Here is a 20,629-nt window from a genome sequence, read left to right as displayed (position 1 = left end):
TAGCTGTTACTTTTAGGTCAGACCAGATCTGCTGCTTTGTCATCTGAGGAATGGACAGCCACTATCCCACATTCCACTTTAGGCTTCTGATCTAAAAAGCTTGTCTTGTGTCAAAAACAGAGGAGGACTGATGTACAACTTGGTACTTGGCTCATTATGTTTCAAGCGTTCTCTCAGTGAGCATTTGTCCAAAGCTTTGAGAATTCTTGTTAGGTTGTGGAATCACTGGTTGGGAAGATTATTTTTTTTCTAGTGCATACAAAGAAAGTGTTTGTCTCATTGTAGACACTGTTGCTTTCTAATTATTTTCCACATCTTAACAGATGATCAAATCTCACTACCCAGGAACAACATGCAGAAATAGAAGTAATAGAAATTCTGATGGCATTGGAATGAAGAGTCAATGATTCTATTAATAGTATGTATAACAGTAGTTAGATCTGCACTCTATACGTAGGAATGGCTTCAGAAAGTTACTTTTTTATTAGCCAGATTCAAGCAAAATACTGCTTGTGAGACTAATCTTGTACGCAACGGTTCGGGTCAAAGACATTTCGAGTATGGTAAACATATTAGACGTTTCAAGGGTATTCACTGGTCCGCAAGTACAGGGTAGTTTTTCCTGTGTCATGGACCTAGATGATAAACATGTGACAGCAACTGCAGTGTGCTGACTTATGTTCCCGAACCTGAAGAAGGGTATTTGACCCAAAACAATGCATATGTAATATTTAGTTTCACATGCTCTCTGTTGCTTGGATCAGTAAAAGAAAAATTAAACTTTCTGAAGGCATACCTGCTTATGGAGTGCTGTTCTACTTAACTGTTTGGCCAAATTCTGACATCAGTGTATCATGGTCCAACAACTGGCCTTCTGATCCTCACAGCCTCATAGGCTTATATGAGGGTGCAAAGTTCGAGTCAGGAGACCCATGGCCAGTCCATGCTTTGTGGTTCTTATCATACCATGATGCACATATATTTGAATTTGGCCTTCACAAACTAACATTTTTGGAGGCTGTGGGTGTTTCCACCTGAATGTGTACCCATATTCAGTGACTTAACCCCTTCACGACATGCGCCGTACTAGTACAGCACATGCCGTGTCTCCCCCTTTGATGTGGGCTCCGACGCTGAGCCCACATCAAAGTCGCGACATGTCAGCTGTTTTGTACATGTGCGCGCAATAGCGGCAGGTGGAATCGCGATCCACCCGCCGCTATTTACTAGTTAAATGCCGCTGTCAAACGCTGACAGCGGCATTTAACTACCACTTCCGGCCATCGGGCCGGAAATGCGCGCATCGCCGACCCCCGTCATGTGATCGGGGGTCAGCGATGCGTCGGCATGAAAACCTGAGGTTTCCTTGAGACCTCTATGGTTGTTGATGCCGGCTTGCTGTGAGCGCCACCCTGTGGTCGGCGCTCATAGCAAGTCTGTAATTCAGCTGCATAGGAGCGATCTGATGATCGCTCCTATGTAGCAGAGCTGATCCAGTTGTGCCAGCTACTAGCCTCCCATGGAGGCTATTGAAGCATCGCAAAAGGTAAAAAAAAAAAAAAAGTTGTAAAAAAAAATATGAAAAAAATAAAAGTTTAAATCACCCCCCTTTCACCCATTTCAAAATAAAACAATAAAAAAAATCAAACATACACATATTTGGTATCGCTGCGTTCAGAATCGCCCAAGCTATAAAAAAAAAAAGGTTCAACCTGATCGCTAAACGGCGTAGCGAGAAAAAAATTCAAACCGCCAGAATTAGGTTTTTTTGGTTGCCGCGACATTGCATTAAAATGCAATAACGGGCGATCAAAAGAACACACATGCACAAATGTGGTATCATTAAAAACGTCAGCTCGGCACGCAAAAAATAAGCCCTCACCCGACCCGAGATCCCCAAAAATGGAGACGGTACGGGTATTGGAAAATGGCGCAATTTTTTTTTAGCAAAGTTTGGAATTTTTTTTCACCACTTAGATAAACAATAACCTAGACATGTTTGGTGTCTATGAACTCGTACTGACCTGGAGAATCATAATGGCAGGTCAGTTTTAGCATTTATTGAACCTAGCAAAAAAGCCAAACAAAAAACACGCATGGGATTGTACTTTTTTTTGCAATTTTCACTGCACGTGCAATTTTCCCATTTTCTAGTACACGACATGGTAAAACCAATGATGTCGTTCAAAAATACAACTCGTCCCACAAAAAATAAGCCCTCACATGGCCATATTGATGGAAAAATAAAAAAGTTATGGCTCTGGGAAGGAGAGGAGCGAAAAACGAAAATGCAAAAACAAAAAAGGGGTGCGTCTTGAAAGGGTTGTCTCATGAACAAAGTTCATTTTAATCAATAGATCTTGGAATAATAATAATTTCCACATTTGAATGTGTTTAAATGAAATGTCCCTGTGCTGAGATAATCTTTATAAATGTGCCCCTGCTGTGTACTGTGTAATGGTTGTGTCTGACCGTACAGGGATATGGTCTGAGCATACCACAGCTCCTGGGCAGGGGAGGATGCAAAAAAGTATAGAGACGGAACAGCTTAATAATAATTCTTTCTTTTGTGGTAAAACATTTTTAAAAACAGGGAAAAAGCTTTATCTCACAGAATCAGCTGTGATCCCATGCTGTCCTGCCTGTATCCTCTTTTGCTTCACCCCCCTGCCCAGGAGATGTGGTATGATCAGACCATGTCCCTGTATGGTCAGACATTGCCATTACACAGTACACATTAGGAGCATATTTATAAAGATAATCGTGGAACTGGAGCATTTTATTTAAAACACATCCAATTGTAGAAATTACTATTCCAAGATGTATTGATTATAATTAGCTTTGTTCATGGGAAAACCCATTTAAGAAATGGAATGTGTGCTGCCTGAAGTCTGAATGTGCATTAAACAAATGCTGTGATTGATTTCAATATTGATTTCTAGTTTTTCAATTATTTATTAATCTTTATGATTACAGTGGCTTGCGAAAGTATTCACCCCTTGACATTTTCCATTTTTGCTACCTCACAACCTGGAATTTCACTGTTTATTTTGAGGGTTTGCATCAGCTCATGTAAAGAACATGCCTATAACTGTGAAAATTTTGGTTTTCTTTTTATTGTGTGAAGCAAACAACAAATTGGACAAAATTTCAGAAAACTTCAGGGTGCATAACTTTTCACTCCCCTAAAGTCAGTACTTTGTAGCGCCTCCTTTTGCTTTAGCAGTATACTTTGGCTCATTTTCTTGTTGGAAGGTGAATCTCTGTACCAGTCTCAAGTCACTGACAGAATGAAAACAGTTTAACTTAATGATATTCTTGTATTTCACATCATCCATCTTTACCTCAACTCAGACCATTTTCCCAGTACCTGCTGCCTAAAAACATCCCCATAGCATGAAGCTGCCACCACCATGTTTCACTGTGGGGATGGTATTCTTGGGGTGATGAGCTGTGTTGGTTTGGTGCCCAACATAGTGTTTACCTTAATGGCCAAAAGGTTTTGTTCTCATCTGACCACGGTAATTTCCTCCATATATTAGGGGAGTCGCCCATATGTCTTTTGGCAAACTCACAACAAGTCTTACAATTTTTGTAAGTGAAGGCTTTTTATCTGCCCACTCTTCCATAAAGGCAACCTATAGTGTAAGGCTATTGTGGTTGTTGAAACAGGTACTCCCGTCTCTGTTTGGGAACTCTGCAGCTACTTCAGGGTTAACTTTGGTCTCTGATTAAAGGGAACCTGTCACCCCCAAAATCGAAGATGAGCTAAGCCCACCAGCATCAGGGGCTTATCTATAGCATTCTGTAATGCTGTAGATAAGAGCCTGATGTATCCTGAAAGATGAGAAAAAGAGGTTTGATTATACTCACCCAGGGGCGATCCTGCTGTGGTCCGGTCCGATAGGCGTCGCGGTCCGGGGCCTCCCATCTTCTTACGAGGACGTCCCCTTCTTGTCTTCACGCTGCGGCTCTGGCGCAGGCGTACTTTGTCTGCCCTGTTGAGGGCAGAGCAAAGTACTGCAGTGCGCAGGTGCCGGGAAAGATCAGAGAGGCCCAGCGCCTGCACACTGCAGTACTTTGCTTTGCCCTCAACAGGGCAGACAAAATACGCCTGCGCCGGAGCCGCAGCGTGAAGACAAGAGGAGGACGTCCTCGTAAGAAGATGGGATGCCCCGAACCACTACGCCTATCGTGACGGGACCGTCCCTGGGTAAATATAATCTAACCTCTTTTTCTCATCTTTCAGGATACATCGGGGGTTTATATACAGCATTACAGAATGCTTTAGATACGCCCCTGATGCCGGTGAGCTTAGCTCACCTTCGATTTTGAGGGTGACAGGTTCCCTTTAATGGCCTTCTTACCCGGTCTGAGTTTTTTGGTGGCTGGACCTCTCTTGACAGGTTTGTTGTGGTACCATTTTCTTTAGATTTAATGATAATAGATTTGATGGTGCTCCAGGGGATTTTCAGAGATTGGGAGATCTTTTTTTTATATAACCCAACCCTGTCTTGTATTTCTCAACAATTTTGCCCCTGACTTGTTTGGAGATCTCTATGGTCTTCATGGTGTTTGGTTAGTGGTGCCTCTTCCTTAATGGTGTTGTAGCCTCTGTGACCTTTCAGAAAAGGTGTGTGTGTATACTGACAGACCATATGACACTTAGATTGCACACATGTGGGCTTCCATTCTCTAAGCATGTGACTTATGAAGGTAATTGCTTGCACCAGAAATTTTTAGGGGTTTCACAGCAAAAGGGGTGAATACATGTGCACATGCCAGTGTTTAGTTATTTGACCCCATAAATTTATTTTTGCCTATATTTTTCTCACTTCACGAACTTCAGCTATTTAGTGCTGATGCATCACACCCAAATAGGATTACAAAAATATTTAAAAACTGGTTGTAGTGTAACAAAATAGCTAAAAAGCCAAGGGGCTGAATACTTTTGCAAGCCACTGTATGTATTTGCTCTTGGGGTATATTCTCACAGACTATTTATAAGGATTTTGAAGCCGTTTCTGCTCGAAAACCCACACAGACTTGCTTCAAATACTTTTTTGAAGAAACTTTGTGTTCATTTTAATAAAGTTGTTTCTAAAGTATACATGATTGGGTTTTTTATGCATTTGTGTGTGCATTTCCCAAATTCTATAGGAAAGGATTTAAAGCAGTATCCATTCCAAAATCCTCAGCAAAAACCTCATTGTGAGTATACCATTATAAGTTTACAGTTGGAATTGAATCCTGATTCTTTATCACAGTGATTAGCCTTAATTTTTAAGTTGTAGACCCATCTTAACTAATGTAAAAAAAATTTTGCCATTCCAGATTCTAAACGATGAAGTACAAGCAGATTTCTACATCGCAACACCTGATATTATTGCCAAATTAAATATTCTCAAAAATAAGCTAAGGAAAAAATTCCCCAAAACGAAAAGAGGTAATATACATTTCATTGTTTCCCTAATGATTTCTGCACTTTTACTTTGCCATCCTAGTGGTTGAAACATGTCTACTTGGCAGTCATTTGCCACTTGTCTTGACAGTTATAGTATGGAGAATTCGCAAAATAGGTGTGGAACTGAATGTTAAGAAAAATGTTCATGCTCCTACAGGTTTCTGTATAGGTGAAAGGGAACCTGTCAGCAGGATTGTACACAGTAACCTACAGACAGTGTCAGGTCAGCGCCGTTATACTGATCACAATGATACTTGAGTGATGGAATCCGTCTTGTGGTTGTTGGTTAATCTTTACTTTCAATTTTGAGTTAGTGATATGCCCGTGCTCTGGGGCGGCCTGTAGGGGGTCTTCATGTGGTGCTCTGATTAGGTATTCATAATGCAGACTGCTGAAAGGTCACTGATCCCTCACTGACCTGCCCCCTAGTTTACATAATGAATATATGTACATACAGCTCGTGGCACCTGTGCTGCAGCATAATCACATGTTTAATTTGTTAATAATAAATGTGTTTGAGGTTATCCTGATCGTAAAAAAATTGTCGCCTTACCTGCCTGCACAGTAGCAGCTATCGGTGTATATAGAGGTGGTCCGATAGCTGCTATTGCACAGGTGGCGCCATCTTGCTAGAGAAAAAAAATCTCCAAGATGGTGCCGCCTGCGCAGTAGCAGCTATCAGATCACCTCTATATACACCGACAGCTGCTACTATGCAGGCGCCATTTTCAAATAGATTTTTTTTTTTACTATTAGGATAACCTCAACCATATGTATTGACACAGTAAACCTGTGATTATGCTGCAGGGCAGGTGCTACAGCTGGCACTTGCAGAAGGGTTTTTTTTTTTCAGTATTTGCATATATTCATTATGTAAACTAGGGGCAGGTCCGTAAGGAGATCAGTGACCTGTCAGAAGCCATACTGATAAATACCTAATCAGAGCACCACATGAAGACACCTCCCCCCCCCCCCCCAGGCCGCCTCGGAGAAGGGGCATATCATTAACTCAAAACTGAAAACAAAGATTAAACCACAACTACAAGACTGATTTCATCACCCAAGGTATCATTGTAATCAGTATAATGGCGCCGACCTGACACAGTCTGTATGTTACTGTACAGAATCCTGCTGACAGGTTCCCTTTAAGGCCTCTTTCACACTTCCGTCTTTCATTTTCCATCATAATGCGTCGTTTTGTGAACCAAAACGCATCCTGCGAATTTGCCTGCAGGATGCGTTTTTTTCTCATGAACTTTTATTAGCGACGGATCGCGACGCATGGCTCCACGTTACGTCCGTCGTGCACTGGATCCGTCGGAATTTGTCGACACGTTGTCTGGAAAAAAACATACAATGAAACGTTTTTTGTCTGCGTCGGAAAACGTGCCACGACGGATCCTGCGGCATACGTCGTTGGTTAGAATGGAAGCCTATGGAGGCAGGATCCGTCGTGGTACGTCACATGACGGAATCCAGCTCTGGATTCCTTTTTTTTTTTTTTACACTAAGCATGCTCCAAATCAGTATTTAGTAGCCAATTGGTCAGACAGCCCCAAATCTATATAAACCTGCCATGTGGCTTCATTCCTCAATGTGCCAGCAAGAAGCCTGCCAGCAGCCTGCCTGATGGATAGATGCATAGATGGTCACAATATTTGCTACAACTCCTTCCATTTCTCCATTTGCTCTAAACCCTCTCAAAGATGGGGTGTTAAAACACTCAATATATAGGTTTCCATTATTTTCCAGTAGCCTCCCATTTGGAGGTATGGAAAACTGATCCATCGAAAGAACGGATGAAAAAAAAGGTTAAGACGGATGTAACGGATCCATTTTTTCGACGGGACCGTCTAGCGGATCCGTCGAAAAACTGGATCCGTTGCATCCGTTTTACACTATTTTTGACGCATCTGTCGATACTTCGTGCCGACGGATTATGACAGCCGCCAGACAACGGAAGTGTGAAAGAGGCCTTAGAGACTATCAGGGGCTTCCCATGGGGCAAGAGTCTTTAGAGAGGAGAGGTAGACACATGCTAACTGAAGGTATGAGGAAGGTAGGCACAACCTGCAACAGGCTCTCTGGTGAGGAAAGTAGATGGCAGGTTCTCTGGGTGCAGTGGATGTGTGGGGTTAACAAGGAGGCAGAGCAAAGAATTAAAAATGAAATTCTGCAACTGAAGCTGCTGCTGTACAGAAAGCAATTGGTAGTGCCTTGATCACACTGACCACCTTACCAGAGAGAAGAGACATTATAGACTGCCTTAGAAAAGACTGGAAGAGTAAAATTAATCAGCTACCTGGTCTTGTAGAGGGCTTTTACCGAGCTAATATCAGCCCTGATGTTCAGTAACCAATAATCTATTTCCATATTACAGGTTAAAGAGAACCTGACAGCAGATACGTGCTGCCATTCCACGGTCCTGTATCGGACACTGCGTGATTCCCGCAATGTATATCTCACTCTGAAATGCTGAGACTTTCCAGAGAGCAACACAGTTTAATAACCACCAGGACCGAGCCGCACGGGAAACTAGTCGAACAAGCTGGTCTTTGGCGGCTTCTCACCGCCAGCTGCCCTGGAGTGACTGGTCTCTTCTAATACATGCATGCAGGGAAAGACCTGGCTGTGGTCAAGGAAAACTGGCTATTAAACTGTTGTTCGTTTTTTTTTTCTTTCCTCTCAAAATGCTGCAGCATTTCAGAATAAAACAAATATTAGCTGAAATTGTGCAGCCTCAGTCCAATCCATGCTGCCCAATCCATGATCAGCTGTCAGGTTCCCTTTAGCACAGGCTCCTGTCACACAGCTGGTGCTTTCCCCTTTATTAGCAGAGGTCGATCCCACATAATGCAGTCTCTCAGATATCATCCTGCCAGCATAAATGTGCTGTGTCTAGAACAGAGCTTCTACGGTACTGTGAAGGATTTAGCCATTGAAAGGAAGCAGAGGAGTGATGTACTGCAGGATGGGGGCTGAGAGGAGTGATATACTGCAGAATGGGGCAATATACAGGGGCTGAAAGGAGAGATATACTGCGGGATCGGCTGTATATAGGGGTGCAAAGAGATATATTACAGAATGGGGCATTGGCTACAAAAGCTGAGAGGAGTTGAGCAGTGTTGGTTCCTTGCTGCTGAGTTTAATTATGTGAAACTGCAAATGCCTCTCTGTTAATGTATATGGCAGAGGGTTATTTTTTGCCATATTCCTCAGCAGAGTAACATTTCCAGATTAGCATCACTGAATTCTGCAGCAGGCAACAACTCCTCACTACCATTGTGGAGGAGTGCAAAACTGTTAAATGGGTATTCCAGTTGCCAAGATCCTAGCCCAATATGTAGTAATAATAGCAAATACCTCAAATTAGAAATGTAAGTATAGTTCTTCTGATAAGTTATGTCGCTTACCCCATGTGCAGGCATTGCAGTAGCTTCTTTTTTTTTTAAATCCTATTCTGTTTATCAAAAAACATTTTTTTTCAAATAATTACAACCACGGGGAGGAAGCATTGCAGTAGATTAGGCTACTTTCACACTTCCGTCTTCCAAATCTGCACAGGATCCGTCAAGACGTTGAAATGATGGATCCTGTGCAGATTGTGGAAAACGTGTGCACTGGGCCATTCTTTCTGACGGACCCGTCGAGCCTATGTGCATCTGTTGTGTATGCGTTTTCGCATAGCCAGTGACGGGCAGCGCAGGATGCGTCGCTGACCGATTTTCCGACGTGCAGAAAAAACATTCCTCTGAACGTTTTCTTTGCCCGACGGACCGTTTTTTTTTATGCAGGATCCAGTGAAAGACGGATGAAACGGATGGCCATCCATCACAATCCGTTGCTAATACAAGTCTATGGGAAAATGCAGGATCCTGCAAAGTTTTTTGCAGGATCCTGCATTCCCAAAAAACGACAGATTGTGGCGGGAGCTGAAAGATGGAAGTATGAAAGAAGCCTTAGGTATCCATTGTTACGACCACTAACTGTCAATATATGGGTGGTATTAACCATGGATAGCAAAGCTACTGCAATGTCCTGCACGTGGGGTAAGCGACATATCTTATCAGAAGACGTATACTACATTTCTTAGTTGTAGCTATTTGCTAATATTAATAATTATATTACTACATATTTGAATAGGATCTTGGAGATGGGAATTCCCTTTAAATGAAACTGATTACCAGCAGCACTTAGTTCTCCTCAGTCGTAACCATGGATATCTAAGCTACTGCAGTGCCCTGCACATGGGGTAAGCGTTATAGCGAATCAGAAGAACTAGTCTACATTCCTATCTGGAGATATTTGGGAATAATAATATTATTATTACATTTACTACATATTGGGATAGGATCTTGAATTTTGGAAAAAAAAAAACTTTTATGGGCATCTCTATTCATATTGGCCATATATTGCTTGTCACTTAGTTATTGCTTGAACCTGCTGATAAAATTGCCATTAGTCCAAGAGTAGCTAAGTGACAAGCACTACACCTTGTCCTGGTATTCCTACTGCATAATATACCTCATTACACCAAGAGTAGCTACTTACATTGAAAGTGTTCCTCTGGTAGTGTTTCACTTTTTCTCCAAAAACTCACTGTGGCTACACATGCAAATGGAAGAATAGTAGAGGGATTGACCAGGGCTTTTATACTGATGGCCTATCCGTAGGTTCGATCAGCTATCCCTAGTGGTGCTAGCGGCTCAGTTGCAGAGCCAAACTAAATTGCACTGTCAACTGTACAGTGACCACAGCAACTTACTGCATATCTGCCCTTTATTTGAATCAATAGGTTGCGGCTACTGTGCAGGTGGCAGAGCTCTGTAGTTCCATTCTGTAACGGAGCATGTCTGGTTGCCGTGTGCCGCAGAAACAGCTGATCAGTAATGGTGCTGAGTGTAGCAATCCCACCCATCACATATTTACAACCTACCCTAAGGGTACCGTCACACAGTGCAATTTTGATCGCTACAATGGCATGATTCGTGACGTTCCAGCGATGCATTTACGATATCGCTGTGTCTGACACGCTGCTGCGATCCGGATCCCCGCTGAGAATCGTACGTCGTAGCAGATCGTTTGAAACTTTCTTTCGTCGTCTAGTGTCCCGCTGTGGTGGCATGATTGCATTGTGTGACACAGGTTGTATACGATGTGCGCACAGTAACCAACGGCTTCTACATCGCAAATACGTCATGAAATTATCGCTCCAGCGCCGTGTATTGCAACGTGTGACCGCAGTATACGACGCTGGAGCGATACTTATACGACGCTGCAACGTCACGAATCGTGCCGTCGTAGCGATGAAAATGGCACTGTGTGACGGTACCCTAAGGCTAGGCCATCGATATAAAAGTCCTGGACAACTCCTTTAATTGCTTGTTAAAGGAAATCCATTGTAAGGTTGGTGGCACACAATGAGTCTTGCTGCATCTGAAACACCACTTGCTGTGATGCTCAATGGCCGCATGATTTGGCTTCAAGATTGTGTAGCCAGAGGGCTGTGTTTCTGACTCATGCAGCAAGACTTGGTTTGTGCCATCATATTCTAAAGAAATAAACTCTAATAAATAAAATAAAGGCAATCTTAGTAATATCAGGAGAGCCCGAATAATGCAAGGTTTCCTGCTCTGATTAATCCCATCCTATTATTTATTCAAGGTTTAAATTGCAAATAATGGTAACAATGGCAACAGGACTGAACTAAACAGGTTTCTAGCTGGATTGATGGCTTACATAACATGTGGGCTGTAAAAAATTCCTGGATTTGTACAGTGAATCTGTTAAAGAACAAGGTGGTGGTCTGTTTCGTAACACAGGTATAATTCTGTAGAAAAAAGAATGTTAAATGTTTGCACACTTTTTTTCCTACTCTTGTTACAAGAGACATAACTTTTTTTTTTGTAAGCATAGTCATATGAGGGCTTGTTTTTAGTGGGTCGAGTAGTAGTTTCGAATGACATTAATTTTATTATACAATGTACTGAAGAATGGGTAAAAAATTTTAAGTGGCCTTCATTGTTCAATAAAAATCACTATGAAATGTGATTCTCCAGGTCTGTATGATTTCGGCAATAGCAAACTTCAATAGATTTGTTGTTGAGCAAGATGGCAGTGACAGGCAGGTGAAAGGGGGCCTTCAAGGTCCCTGGCTGCCATGGTAAGCCATCAGTTCCTTGATCTCGTCCTTAATGCGTGTTCCGTTCACATGCTGCTATCAGAGATTGGCCGGGCATTTCAATGGTTAACACATCTTCGGCTGTCAGACTCAGATTCTGGCTCCTTAATTTAGCCGGCAACTGCCACGTGTGCTGAGCATTGCAATCCCACCCATCACCTATTTGCAATCTATCAGGCTAGGCCACCAATATAAAAGTCCTGGACAACTCCTTTTATTGCTTGTTAAAGGAAATTCATTGTAAGTTTGATTGCAAACAATGAGTCTTGCTGCATCTGAAACACCACTCGTTGTGATGCTCAATGGCCGCATGATTTGGTTTCAAAATCGTGTAGCCGAAGGGTTGTGTTTCGGATGCATGCAGCATGACGATCTGCTCTATGACTGAATTAGCAATCATGGGGCATTAAAGGGAACCTGTCACCAGGTTTGGCCGATACGAGTTACAACCACTGCCTTTCAGGGCTTATACACAGCATGCTTATAATGCTGTAGATAAGCCTCGATCCGACCTGCAAGAGAAGAAGAATATCTTTTATTATACTCACCTGGGGGCAGTCAGGTGGGTGTCGCCGGTTCTGGTTCGGCGCCTCCCATCTTCTTGCAATGCTGTCCTCCTGCTTGCTTCATGTGGATGACGTCTGTACATCATCCACATGGGCTCCCCGGCTACACGCTCCTGCACAGGCATACTTTTCTGCCCTGTTGATGGCAGAGCAAAGTACTGAAGTACACAGGCGCCGGGAAAGGTCAGAGAGGCCCAGCGCCTGCGCACTACAGGAATTTGCTCTGCCCTCAACATGGCAGATAAGTATGCCTGCTCAGGAGCGCGATGCCGTGGAGCAAGCAGGAGGGCAGCATCGCAAGAAGATGGGAGGTGCCGGAACAGGACCTGCCACCAGGTGAGTATAATAAGTTATTTTTCTTCTCTTACAGGTCGGATCGGGGGCTTAGCTACAGCATTATAGAATGCTGTAGATACGCCCTGAAAGGTGATGGCCATAACTCGATGTGATCTGCCAAACCTGGTGACAGGTCACTTGAAGTGATTAAATGTAGTATGTCAGCCCAGATAGTCAATGTAAACTAAGTACAAATTTTTATAGGGGATATAGCCCAAAACCATTAGTGTTCTAATCGCTGCCTCTGCTCTGCAGAGACTGATGTTTAAAGGGCCATTCCACTACTTTCATATTGATGACCTATGCTAAAAATATGATATGTATAATATCAGATCAGTGGGGGGGGTCCAAAACCCAGCACCCTCATTGATCAGCTGTTCAGTTCTGCCAGAGGCTGGATTTTACCAGTTTTTGAGCTGAAAACGCACAGCTCTGTCAACTGTGTAATGTACATTTCTGATTACGGCATAATCGCCCCTAGTGAAATGAGATTTACATGTCTGGAGTATGTAGGCAAAGAATGTCTGGCCTCTAAAGCCCCCTATATGCTAATATCATCCGAACCCGCTGATAACAATGGGTTCAGCTGAGAGTCTGTGTATGGGAGGCCCGGGAAATTGATTGTTGAGGGAGTTAAGGATCTGGCATGTCTGATCTTTCTAATAGAAAACAGTTTCACAGTAAAACCGTGAGAGAGAGGGGCCAGAAGATTGCAGCCTCAGGTTTCACGAACTCCTGCACTGGTTAGAAGTACTTCACCATCTTATTAAACAGAGCAGGTTTTTCCCTTGCTGGCAGTGCAATGGTGTATCTGTTCAGTTGAAGCTCCTGGAGTTTTCCTACCTGGACTGTCTCAGCTGTTTGTTTACAACTCTTCTCTGCTATGTATGCTCCTCTCTCGCACTTAGGAATTGCCAGTGTTAGTTCTAACAGCCTGGTTTGAAGTTTGAGGTGTGGTTTGTGGTTGGAGTTGGCATTTGGAGATATGTTCAGGAGATTGCTGCTTGGAGTTTTGTTTGTGGGCAGATCCTCATCTTCCATTTGGTTTCTCCTTCCTTTTACTCCCATGTGTTCAACTCTGTTGTTTGGTGAGTGTATTTTGTATGATTGCTATTTTTGTTTATCCCTGTCTGTCTTCCCTTGTTTGTCTGGTTAGTATTATCCTTTACACTTCAGCTTCCCACTTCCCTGGATGGCGCAGGGGACAAATGAAGGTTGATATAGAAGCACAGCAAGGCATATGGACCTGGCTTCTCCACCTTCAGGAGTAATCTGGTGGACAAGGTTAGGCTAGGGCACCCCTAGTTACAGGGATCTGGTTAGTGCCCATAGTACCAAGGCACTGCACGACACTCAGGAGTGCTTGGCAGAGTAAAATACCTGTCAACCGAACGATCAGCCAAATGACCACCATTCAGCTGACAGCCATCTAAAGTGTATGAGCAGTGTGACATTAACACTGGCAAATACCTTTTTTGATTCATCATGGATCCAGTGGTTGCTCTGTCAGGACAACTGCAGCAACTCAGCCTGGAGGTGGCAAACTTGCGCACCGTTGTTTTGCAGCACCCAGACACTTGAGGCTTAGGACCTGTGACTCATGGGCAACCCCGGGTGGCTCCCAAGATCGCTCTATCGGATAAGTTCTCTGGGGGTTGAGATAAGTTTGTTTGTTTTCAGGAAGGCCTATAATTTTTGTTTTAAATTACGTTCTCAGGTACCGAGGAGTAACGGGTTGGGATTGTAATTTCTCTACTCCAGTGTGTCCCCAAAGCCTGGGCATTTTCTCTCACAAGTGTCTGTCAGTCACTTTGGATGTTTGAGAAATCTTTTTCAGGCTCTGGGTCATATACACGACAACTGTTTCTCTCTGGCCGAATCCAAACTGTCACATCCGGCCTGCTGATTTAGTATTGTTCCTAGTTCCGTAGGTGGTCCACGGATACTAAGTAGAATGACCTTGCGCTCTGTAGTCAGTTCTGTCAGTGGCATTTTGTGAGGGTAAAGGATATCTTTGCTCTGTTATGAGACCCCGATTTCTCTGGAGGCAGCCATGACTCTGGCTATGCGTGTGAATCCCCTATGTCTTCTCCAGAGACATAAAGGCACCCCAATTATTAGGGTGTCTGGAGTCAAGGGAACCTAGGGCTGAGTCACCCAAGGTACCCATGTAATTGGAGGGGAAGACTTGTTTTATTAGTCACCCAGCAGTTTGGCGTAAAAGGAAGTGGGTTTTTTCTCGTGGTGGTAGTGTGGAGCAAGTACCGTCAAAGACACTGCTTGGGCACCCGGTTAGCAAGGGTGGATCCCCTGTTACTGTCAGAATACCTGTCTGACTTCAGGACTGTGTTTTCGGAACAGGGGTGTCAATAACTCCCTCTTCATCATCCTTATGATTGCACCGTTAATCTTATTGCTAGAGCCAAGCTGCCTGAGAGCATTTTATATAAGGACAATGAAGGACAATATTGCAAAAAGTCTGGCAAAGGGTCATATTGTACCTTCCTTATCTCCCATTGCAGCTTATTTTCTCCTTAAGAAAAAAAAGGGGGGGTTACGCCCCTGCCGAGATTTCCACAATCGGATCATGGTTCAGGATTCATAGCCTCTCCTTCTCATTCTGGACCTCTTAAACCAGGTTATCAGGGCAAAATGGTTTTCTAAACTGGATTTCATGGGGGCATTTAATCTCATGAACGAGGAAGATGAGTGAAAGACTGCCTTTAATACGCCTGAGGGACACTGAGAACCTTGTGATGCCATTTGGGTTGGCTAATGTTCTCGCTGTCTTTCAGCACTTTGTAAATTACATATTGATGACATATTGATATATTTGCCTGACCTCAAGTCACAATGGTCCAATCCGGTCAGTGAGGCACTGAAGTGGGAGTTGGAGCTGTATTGTCGCAGGGTGCATCTCCAAATAAATGGTGGTCGTGTGCATAATTTTCAAAGAAGCTATCGTCCGCTGAGAAAAACTGACATTGTAATGGGGAACTTTGTGGTAAAAAGTGGGCTTTTGAATAGTGGCATAATTTTTTGAAGGGGGCAGTACATCCGGTCATGGTAGTCACTGATCATAAGAATCTTTTATATTTGGAGTTTGAAAAGCGTCTGACACCTAGACAGGCAAGATAGCCATTGTTCTTCACCAGATTTTGTTTTTTTGTGATTTGTAGGCCGGAGTATAAGAACATTAAGGCGGATGCCTTATCTCGTTATTTTCCTGGTGGTGGAGATAATTGTGAACCGGTTCCTGTATTACAGAAATGCCTGATTTGAAGTTGGAGGGATAGTTCGTGGTTGGAGATGGTGTTTTGAGATTTGTTCAGAGATTGTAGATCCTCATCCTCTCCTATTTGGTTTCTCCTTCCTTTTAGGGTACCGTCACACATTGAAACTTTCATCGCTGCGACGGCACGATTCGTGACATCGCAGCGTCGTATAATCATCGCTCCAGCGTCGTAGACTGCGGTCACACGTTGCAATCACGGCGCTGGAGCGATGCCGAAGTCCCCGGGTAACCAGGGTAAACATCGGGTAACTAAGCGCAGGGCCGCGCTTAGTAACCCGATGTTTACCCTGGTTACCAGCGTAAATGTAAAAAAACAAACAGTACATACTCACCCGTCGGTGTCCTTCAGGTCCCTTGCCGTCTGCTTCCTGCTCTGAGTGCAGCCGTACAGTGAGAGCAGATCGCAGCACCGCTGTGATCTGCTCTCACTTTCCGGCCGGCACTCAGAGCAGGAAGCAGACGGCAAGGGACCTGAAGGACACCGACGGGTGAGCATGTACGGTTTGTTTTTTTACGTTTACGCTTGTAACCAGGGTAAACATCGGGTTACTAAGCGTGGCCCTGCGCTTAGTTACCCGATGTTTACCCTGGTTACAAGCGAAGACATCGCTGGATCGCTGTCACACACAACGATCCAGCGATGTCAGCGGGTGATCAAGCGACGAAAGAAAGTTCCAAACGATCTGCTACGACGTACGATTCTCAGCAGGGTGTCTGATCGCAGTAGCGTGTCAGACACAGCGATATCGTAACGATATCGCTAGAACGTCACGAATCGTAACGTCGTAGCGATGGAAATTTCAATGTGTGACAGTACCCTTACTCCCCTGTGTTCCACTCTGTGTTGTTTGGTGAGTGTAGTTTGTATAATTGCTATTTTCATTAATCACTGTCCGTCTTCCATTGCTTGTCTGGTTATTGTTCTTCTATAAACTTCGGCATTCCACCTCCCTGGTTGTAGGAGGAGACAGATAACGGTTAATATAGGAGTATAGCAAGGCACGTGGACCAGGCATCTCCACCTTCAGTAGTAATCCGGGAGACATGGATAGACTAGGGCACCCTTAGTTTTAGGGACCTGGTTAGCGCCCACAGTACCAAGGCACTGCGTGACACACAAAAGTGCATGATACAGCGAAATAGGTGCCAGCCGAACCATCAGCCAAATGACGACTATTCAACTGACAGCCATCTAAAGTGTATGGACAGTGCTTTAGACGCCATCTTGTAGCTACACTTTGCATCCACAAAGCCTCGAAGTGGACATTAAATTCAGTGATATTTTTCCATATTTTATTTCGCCCATATTGCAAACAGTATAGATCCATAAAGACCCACCTGACTGAGAATCGCCACCAGCAGAAATGAACGGGACCCTATTATTACTTTGTTTCCTAAATCTGCCGGATCATACTGAACTGTAAATGCCAGACTTAACCATTATCCGCATTGGAGCTCATTTTGGTATATTACTTGTATTCATATGAATAAGGAACAGTCACAAATGGGAATATCCACAGATACTGGTAAACAGTGTTACAAAGTTCTGTATACAATGTTGTAGGTGCCATATTAGGGAAATTGCTGTAGCTAATAAACTACACCAAGCCCATGCTTCTTATTTTTTTCACTAAATCATCACTTGAGCGTAGATTTGTGATCATTATTGCTGAAAACCCAAATTTTGTTTAATAAAATGCAGATGTTCAAATCTAAAATCTTCTCACCTCTCATAGGTATTCTTTTGTTCTAGGTTCTGTCGGAAATGATGTTGCCAACATGATGAAGCTTTTTGAAACCAGCTACGAGTACATTGTAGAAAATGAATGCTTAGTAGAGACTAAAATAGCTACGGTAAGTACAATGGGGCTCCGCTTCTCCCGTCATAAACCCATTTCCTGAAAGAAAAGATCTCCACATGGGATAACGGCAGCTGTTTCCTGCACAAACTTTTATGATCCCAACTGCCTTGCCAAAAACTTGTGGTGATCTGATATGTGCAGGATTAGACTGACCACACTCATGAAAATTTTGTTTCGTAATAGATACATGCTACAGATTTTTCTGTGCGACATTTGCACACATCAATTCCACAGTGTGGATTTTCAAAGTCTGCACCCTTATTTGTGTTGCAAATTGTCATCATTGATCTCACTTATTTCAGTGATGAGGGATCCAATCTGTGGGACATCATACATTACTTGGGTGCATTTTGCTGCAGACCTGCATGTAGAGAGGACATTAAAATCCCCTGTTTGTAATGTATTCAAAGGGAGCTGGCTTACAATAGCATCCTCTGTCTATGAGCCCTATTTGTGTAAATTGATATCACAGCCTCCTACCTCTTTTAGAAGGCAGAACTAAAAACTTCTTTGTAAATGCGACTCCCAGTCTAGTGTACTCATCCCTTTAATTACATGATTAATCATTAATCTGAATGAATGACATGTTTAGGGTGACACACACACACAACTGAGACTGCTGTTTAAATTCCCGTACTCTATTTAAAAACTGGCGGAAGATAATTTCCCATGTGAAAGGTATGCTCTTAGCCAACATAAGAAGGTCTTCCTTTGACTGTGTCCATGATCAGGGTTTTGGCCAATAGAGGTGGTGTGGCTTGAAAGCATTTTACATTATTCCTCAGCTTTGGCAGCAGCAACTGTACAGTACAAACCAATACTCAAAAAAGCAGCATCTCAACAAATCCGTAAGATTTTACGATGTTCACCTTTTTATTTTTGAAGGGTTTGATCACTGTATGGCAAAGTAGCCCGCTGTGGTGAAATGGCATCCACATGTGCGGAAGTTGGTTACATTGTCGTTGGCTGACATTTCGTGGAACACACTTGAATGATGCTTCATGTAATAGGCTGCCCTGAGACCCCAACCAATTCTATACTGTCACGAGAGAGAATTCCTTTTATGTTGTAGTAGTTAATAGTCTTAAGAATAACTTTGACTTCTATGCGGCCTGAAAGCTACAGTAAATAATACAGCTGTATTTTGGGAAAACAATATACGGTAATTAAAAGTAAGCATGATGCAAACACTTTTATATGGGAACCTGAGGCTTTGTCATTGTGTTGTGCCTTCGTAATACGAGTAATTATAGTGTTTGCTACTTTTTTAAATTAAAGGGTGGTTCTAGTCTTCATTCTTCTACAACTCCCCTCCCTCCAGACTTCCTGATTACTGGGAGGTGGTGGGCACTCCTGCTTGATTGACAATTCAGGCCAGTATTATTGCATTGCTGGCCTTAATTGTCTGCGCTTTTATGCTGCGATACCATGCTGCCTGCCTTCTGCAGCCACTGTAGGGCAGGAGAGATGTGGTTGGAATTAGAGATCAACACTTCCCAAAGATCCCAGTCAGACTCAAAGCAGTGCTTACCAGCTCAGTATGTAAGAGCTTTTAAGCACTGTGCATATTCGGCCATCACTGGTAGGTGGCAGCAGTGGCTGGTCCCCTTGGCAATGAGCTGTAGAAAAATGAAACAAAAATATGATTATCCAGGGAAAGGGTCACATTTAAATAAAAAAAAGAAAAAATTGCTTGTTCTATCAAGCACTAACAAAAAATAGATATAATATCTTCTTTGTAAAAGAGAAGATTGTGCATGTCAGGCCAAGGTTACTTGCAAGAGAATCGGCTCGATTATGGTAATGATACTCCAAATCCGAGTTTGATCTGAGTGTCAATTTACTGTGATCCAGCTCTCTTAGGCCTCTTTCACACTTTCGTATTCCAAATCTGCACAAGATCCATCAAGACGTTGAAATGACGGATCCTGTGCAGATTGTGGAAAACGTGTGCACTGGGCCCGTCTTTCTGACGGACCCGTCGAGGCTATGTGCACCTGTTGTGTATGCGTCTTCGCAGCGGTTTTCCTCTGCGAAAACGCATACACAACACAAACCAGGTTAAAAAAAAATAAAAAATCGCAGTAATCTCACCTGCTGGCGTTCACGCCCAGCGATGCTCCCGGCAGCTAGCGTTCCTAGTAATACATTGCGAAATCTCGCGAGAAGTCCTGCTGGTGCATTGCCGCTGGGGCGGTGGTCGCCGCACGGCTCCGCTTCGTTAGGGTAGTAGGACCCACTATGAGGTTTGCCGTGACGTGGCAGTGGGCTTCATACAGTCTGATCAGAATGTTAAACTGAAAGCCTCATGTTCAGTTATATAAATTTTTGCCTAGCGGCTTTAGATCAAAGTATGATTTTTGGAGGTGCGGTTCATGCTGTTTTTTTTTTTTTTTGTTTGTTTTCTTTTTGTTCAAAGCATGTTATAAGTCTGTGTTTTCTTTCTGGTTGGTCAAGAAAACAAATTAAAAAGTTAACATATTGAGAAGTCTGTTCCTCCTGGCTTACTGAAAATAGACGTCTGGTTAATTAAGATAAAATGCTGTGTCGTCACATAGGCCCCCTAAAGTCACTTCAAATGTGATGTGGTCCCTAACAAAAAATAAAAAAGTTGTGTAAATTTTGTTGGAAAAATGAGAGAGAAAAACACTTTAAGGCCATGTGCACACGTAGGTTCGGGTCCCTGCGGGTTCTCCCGCAGCGGATTTGATAAATCTGCAGGGCAAAACCGCTGCGGTTATCCCTGCAGATTTATCACGTTTAGTCTTGCGGTTTCCGCTGCGGGATTACTCCTATACTATTGATGCTGCATATGCAGCAATATGCAGCATCAATAGTAATGTTAAAAATAATAAAACATGGCTATATACTCACCCTTTGACGTCCCGATCTCCTCGGCGCTGCACGCGGCTGTCTGGTTCCAAA

General features: G+C 43.2%; 1 protein-coding gene across 2 annotated transcripts in view; it reads left to right on the top strand.

Annotated features, from left to right (window-relative positions):
• The window catches only part of MRPL1 (mitochondrial ribosomal protein L1), a 63,391-nt gene that overhangs the window by 31,757 nt on the left and 11,005 nt on the right, over positions 1-20,629 (top strand). The window contains exons 6-7 of one of the 2 annotated variants that reach the window (XM_077275568.1): positions 5,335-5,446; positions 17,596-17,696. In XM_077275568.1, coding sequence (XP_077131683.1) covers positions 5,335-5,446; positions 17,596-17,696 — 213 coding nt within the window. Of the gene's footprint in view, positions 1-5,334; positions 5,447-9,607; positions 9,736-17,595; positions 17,697-20,629 lie in introns of those variants that run through there. The other variant, XM_077275573.1, reaches the window with a different exon arrangement.

This window comes from Ranitomeya variabilis, chromosome 1, assembly GCF_051348905.1.
Source record: "Ranitomeya variabilis isolate aRanVar5 chromosome 1, aRanVar5.hap1, whole genome shotgun sequence".
Taxonomy (NCBI): Eukaryota; Metazoa; Chordata; class Amphibia; order Anura; family Dendrobatidae; genus Ranitomeya; species Ranitomeya variabilis.
Note: the sequence above shows the minus strand (reverse complement) of the source record. Positions and strands in the feature narration are given on the sequence as shown.